Raw genomic sequence first — 5,352 nt, forward strand, 5'->3', positions numbered from 1 at the left:
TTTTAACACCCGAAACACCTTGTCATCTGCTACAATCAACATCTTATTAACACAAGAAAAAATAATATTAGAAAATGTTTTTCTAGACACATTAGTTTTATGACAAATTATGACATTGTCATATTGTAAACTGTTGTGAGAGAGAGAGAAGAGTGTGTGTTTGTGTGAATACTGGTAACCCAATAAGGAACCTTTTATTTCCAGGAGGATTGGGGACATGAATTGTTCAAAAATGGGACATTCATATTCACTCTAGATAGACCCCATTATACAAACTAGTTATTGAACACTATATATGCATAATACATGAAATGTCATTATTATTTTCAGTTGACAATATAAAATCATGTTGAAACTGTAAAAAAATTAGCAAATGAATATTTGTTTTATCATATACTTTTCAAAAATCAAGTAACCACTGTGGACAAAAACACCTCTTGACCTAGTTATAAATGGATATATAATGAATCAAATTTCATTTCAGTATGTGTGTTGCAACACAATTTAGCATTTAATAATTTGACAATTTTATTACAAGCAATAAATGTCAAATTTATAAGTGCTGACAGTCATCAAAATATCATTAAAACTTGAAACAAAAACTTAACATCAAAAAAAAGATTCTATGCCATTAGAAAGATGTTTAACTCTGCATTGTTAAAGCACATTTTCTGACTTATTTCTCTTAACAAATCATTGTTCCCACTTTTATTGATAATAAAATTTTCTTACTAGCTATAGACTAGATCAAAGATAATAAAACAATTTTACATAAAAACTTCAATGTAAATGATTAGTCTTGTATACCCAGTGTTCTTTACTGCCTAGGTTATAATGCCTTAATTCAAATAAACAAAAACTGAAAAAAAACTTCTATAAAACCAACGACAATACAAACGGGAACTTTCAGTGCTTTCGTTAGCCTCCTTGCTGTTCAATTATATACAGTAAAACACAATTATATCCAACACACCTATAATAAAAAGACATTTACAGCGAAGTGATTTAACAGATATAAGGAAGTACGCTCAAAGCAACATTGTTCAGTCCATGGTAATTGGTTATAATTGCGTTTTACTGTACAAAGGGCTTGAATAGGTTAATGGCTTGTTCAAGTATACAACGAAAAGTTTCAAAACACTATGTACAAAAGAGATACACAAACTATATTCCTAATTTTTCTGGACCTATATGTACATGACACATTCATGACTTACAGTTACCGTATATACTCGCCTATAGTCGGTCCGCCTATAAGTCGGTTGTATTTTTTGACGTTATTTTGTTAAGATTTGGCATTGACCCGCTTATAAGTCGGATCAATCACAATTGGGTGACAATTTCAAGTAAATCCATTGATATTTTAACTGGTTTGAATTAATATGTTTTTAAATGACATCAATACTTGATCTTAAACCATTAAACAAAAGGGTAATGCTCACCTAAGATACAAATAAAATTATCAAAATATTTAAATAATTGTTTTTATGTAAAATCCAAGAATACATAAATTATCATGTACCGGTATATCCAGACATTTACTTCGATAATAGTCGGAAATGCATATACAGTACTACATTTCAGAGTCCAGAAAAATACCAATCTCTTTATGACTCGCCTATAAGTCGGACATAGAGTTTAAGACCAAAATTTAACTCCCAAAATACCGACTTATAACACATTCATACGGTACATCTACACATGCAACATGAGTTAACCGATCTAAATAAATGTACAAACTTTAATGCATTTATATGAAAAAAAAAAGATTTTCTATATTATAATTCATTTCCACTAATAATCAATAGAGCCCTTTTCTCAAAACAAAAATGACCCAAGAGCCATGCATTTCACAAATTTGGCTGAGGATTCACTGCTCATCAGGATCATGCCAACAATATGACTACTGGGTAATTGATAGCCAGGAGAAGAAAATACTGAGATTTGTAGGAATTTGTATGATTTGGCCTAATCCTGAGGCCCAAGAAGGGCAGAGATAAGAAAGTCCACTATTTTCATTTCCCTTCAGCTATTGATGTTTTGTACCGAAATTTATGGAAATTGGTTCTGTGGTTCTAAAAAGAGTTGATAGTTGATAAAAATGTTTAAAAGGTTACAACTAACTGACAACAAAAGTAGAACAACAAACCTCACATAAAGACTGATGGAAAAACATAACAGTATGTCAACTTAGCAAATTGTTTACCCTATAAAAATCTCAAAACAACCACGGGAGCTCAATCAGATGTAAGGTGGATCACTCTATTACAGTGTACCAAGATTTAACATCCAAGAAAAAACAAAATCAGTAGTAGACTTAAGACTTAAAATACTGAGACATCAAACGCATGAAGAAAATAACTAGCCAATCTCTTGTGTTTGCAGAAGTTCTTCTACACAGCTTGTTACATCACCAGAATTTCTAGACATGACATCATACACTGCCTCTCTAGAGAGTGAGGGGAACATGTCCTGTATTTGGGTCACTTTGTCATCACCATAATCCCTCATCTTTGACTGCAATGGGAACACATCCTGTATCTGGGTCACTCTGTCTTCATCAGAATCTGAGGTCATATAGTGTCCCATGATTCCCCTATCATTCCCTGTATCACATTGTTTATTTATGTCCAGTTTTGGACTAGATCTTCTTTTATAACCTATTTCTCTATCAGTTTCCAATTGTCTGTCTATCTTATTGATACACATAGGTTTTTCTTTGTCTTTAGATGGAGTACGTTGTTGGAAGCCATAGGAATTATGATACATTACCAGAGGTTCCTTTTCACTGTCTTCCCACCAGTCACCTCTTGTCTCTACACTTTCTGAATTGCCACTTGCTACAACCTGTGTGGTCTTCTGGCTAGCTGATCTTACAGAATGATTTCCGAGTGGAACTCTTTTAAATGGTGTCCAGTCATCATCAGGATCAATTTCTACATAGTCATAAGACTTGTCCCTTCCAGTATATAGACCATCCTTCACTCCCAGCTCTGTAGTTCTTTCCTTCTTGGTTATCAGTGTCTTTTTACCAAACACTCCCTCATCCTGATCACTCTTAATGTTTCTTTTTAGATTAATGTTCTTGGTTCTGGTTGCATTACTTTCACTCCACTCTTCATCAGAACATCTAGTTGTCTTCATGTTTCTCTGTCTTGTCCGTGTACTACAGGGGATGTCTGGGAGCCAGTCCGGGTCTTCCATATCGCCATCATTGTCAGTAACACAAATCTTGTCATCTAAATTATCATGTTCATCATTTTCTGACAAAGTCCATGAAGTTTTATCAATTTTACAATGAGGCATACAAATTATGCTGTCATTTGAATCTTCACTATTTTTGTTTTTTACATGATTTTCATAGACCCTGGATTCTTTCCCGTCTGTGGAAGGCTTGTTTTTAGAAGTTGACGAGTGAACTTCCTCATCACTGTCGTCAATATTTATTACACCCGAGTCTTGCTTACACTTCTCCCATTCCAACTCAAACATGGCATCAAATTTTCCTTTCTTTATTCTGATAAAAAGAAAGACAATTCTTATAAAATCTGGTAAATCATTCTCTTCCAAAAGCTTTTCAAACTAACAATATATTTAATAGAAAATATTCAGGAATTTTTTTTTTCATATTTTGATCATAAACCTTAAAGATACTTGGACACAGATTTGAAGTTAATATTTTCTCATTTTTTCTGTAAATAATATCACGAATTATATATTTCAATAGCATTTCACAAAAATTAATTAAAAATCTTATTTGTTTAAAAGTTATAAAAACTTTAAATTTTTTGGCGGGTTTGATTGACACATCCTTGCACTTTCACAAGTTTTAACTTTATTCTTAATCCTTAGGAAAAATGGCAATTTTGATGTGTTTTAATGAGAAATATTAAAACTTTTATCAAGAAAAACTAGAACTGTCCAATAGGGACGAATACCCCCGCTGGGTTTTTCAGAGAATGTGCCAATTCAAAAATACTTTATGGATCTAGAGGTGTTCACAATTTACTTACAAAAATTTGCAGTGAAATATAATTGCTCATCATGTTTCTTAATGAATGAAACAAAGGTGCAACCAAATGAAACATCAATACTAATACATTGTAATTCCTTTGTAACATTATTTTTTTCATTTTTTTTATTTCTGCATTGAAAAAATATATATTGCAATTACGTGTTATGTCACTCTGCAAACTGATTGTTGAAGAAAAATCATATTATACAAAATCAAATTAATCTTGTCTAATGATAACTTTATATCAAAGTCATTTGAAAATAAAGAGCAGGTCATCCAGTAATGAAGTGCTTTGACAGACAATAAATTACAATTAAGAGAATAAGAGAAGAGGGATCTAAAATTCTTGTGCCTGATTCCCAGGAGATAACTCATGGTTGATAATGAGATGCCTTTATGTTCAACTTCCCACACCAAACTCATTAATTTATCTTTAACTGGATGCATGTCCAGTCATTATTCTCAAGAGACAAATGAAATTACATTATTTTCCGTGCAATGTAAAAACTGTTTTTAACACTTGATGATTTTTTTTTTCTAAGTTTGTATGAGTAGTTTTAAGCTGTAGTATTTTTGTACAGATATTCTAGATTCTATGTCTCAAACCTTATGAGCCCAAAATGAACAAGTCAATTAAAATAAAAAATAAAACCTGTAAAATGCAAAAAAATTAACAAAAAGAGTTGAAAATTCCAATTGCACACCTTCTTATGGTGAATAATAAGTGTACAAATTTTCAGATTAATCCTTGCAATAGTTCCTGAGAAACGGTCCGGACAAAACCACAAAATAAAAATGAAAAAACACCTGTAAAATTCAAAATAATAATCGAATCAAGATGAAAATATCAGGTGCACAACCTCATATGGTGAATTATATTTGTACAAATTTTCAGACAAAACCTTCCAATAGTTACTGAGTAATGGTCCGGACAAAAACTCGTCTACAGACAGACAGACGGACATGGTAATTCCAATATACTCCCCCTAAACTTCGTTTGCGGGGGGTATAAATAATTTTATTCAGAGTAGAAATGTTAGAAAGCAAAACACCTTCACAAGTATCGTCATTCCGAACTAAGAGATGCGTACAGAGTTTAGCAAATCGAGCACACTCGTGTTATGTACACAGTTTTTGTAAACAGGGCTCGAGTTTTGTTTCTGTTTATATTTAGAATTCACCGGGGGCGTTTAGTCGTCACAGTCTGCTTACCACAACTGCACGGACTGACAATATATTGTGTGTCTGTTTTGCTTTCGAACGTGTCTACTCTGAATTTTCTGGATTATAGTATTAAAATTTTTCATTTATACAAAACGAGATTGCCACTTTTCCTA

The 5,352-nt window shown here is 32.3% G+C and overlaps 1 protein-coding gene across 1 annotated transcript; it reads right to left on the reverse strand.

The window, feature by feature from the left end:
- Positions 1-693: 693 nt before the first annotated feature.
- On the reverse strand, positions 694-3,517 carry LOC134282178 (uncharacterized; the record flags this gene model as incomplete). Its single annotated transcript, XM_062764616.1, has 2 exons — positions 694-1,212; positions 1,689-3,517. A coding segment is annotated over one exon (1,156 nt), but the record flags the coding sequence as incomplete, so codon positions are not given.
- Between the last annotated feature and the right edge of the window lie 1,835 nt (positions 3,518-5,352).

This window comes from Saccostrea cucullata, unplaced genomic scaffold (assembly GCF_032062105.1).
Source record: "Saccostrea cucullata isolate Sc308-1 unplaced genomic scaffold, CSIRO_AGI_Scuc_v1 ctg4669, whole genome shotgun sequence".
Lineage (NCBI taxonomy): Eukaryota > Metazoa > Mollusca > Bivalvia > Ostreida > Ostreidae > Saccostrea > Saccostrea cuccullata.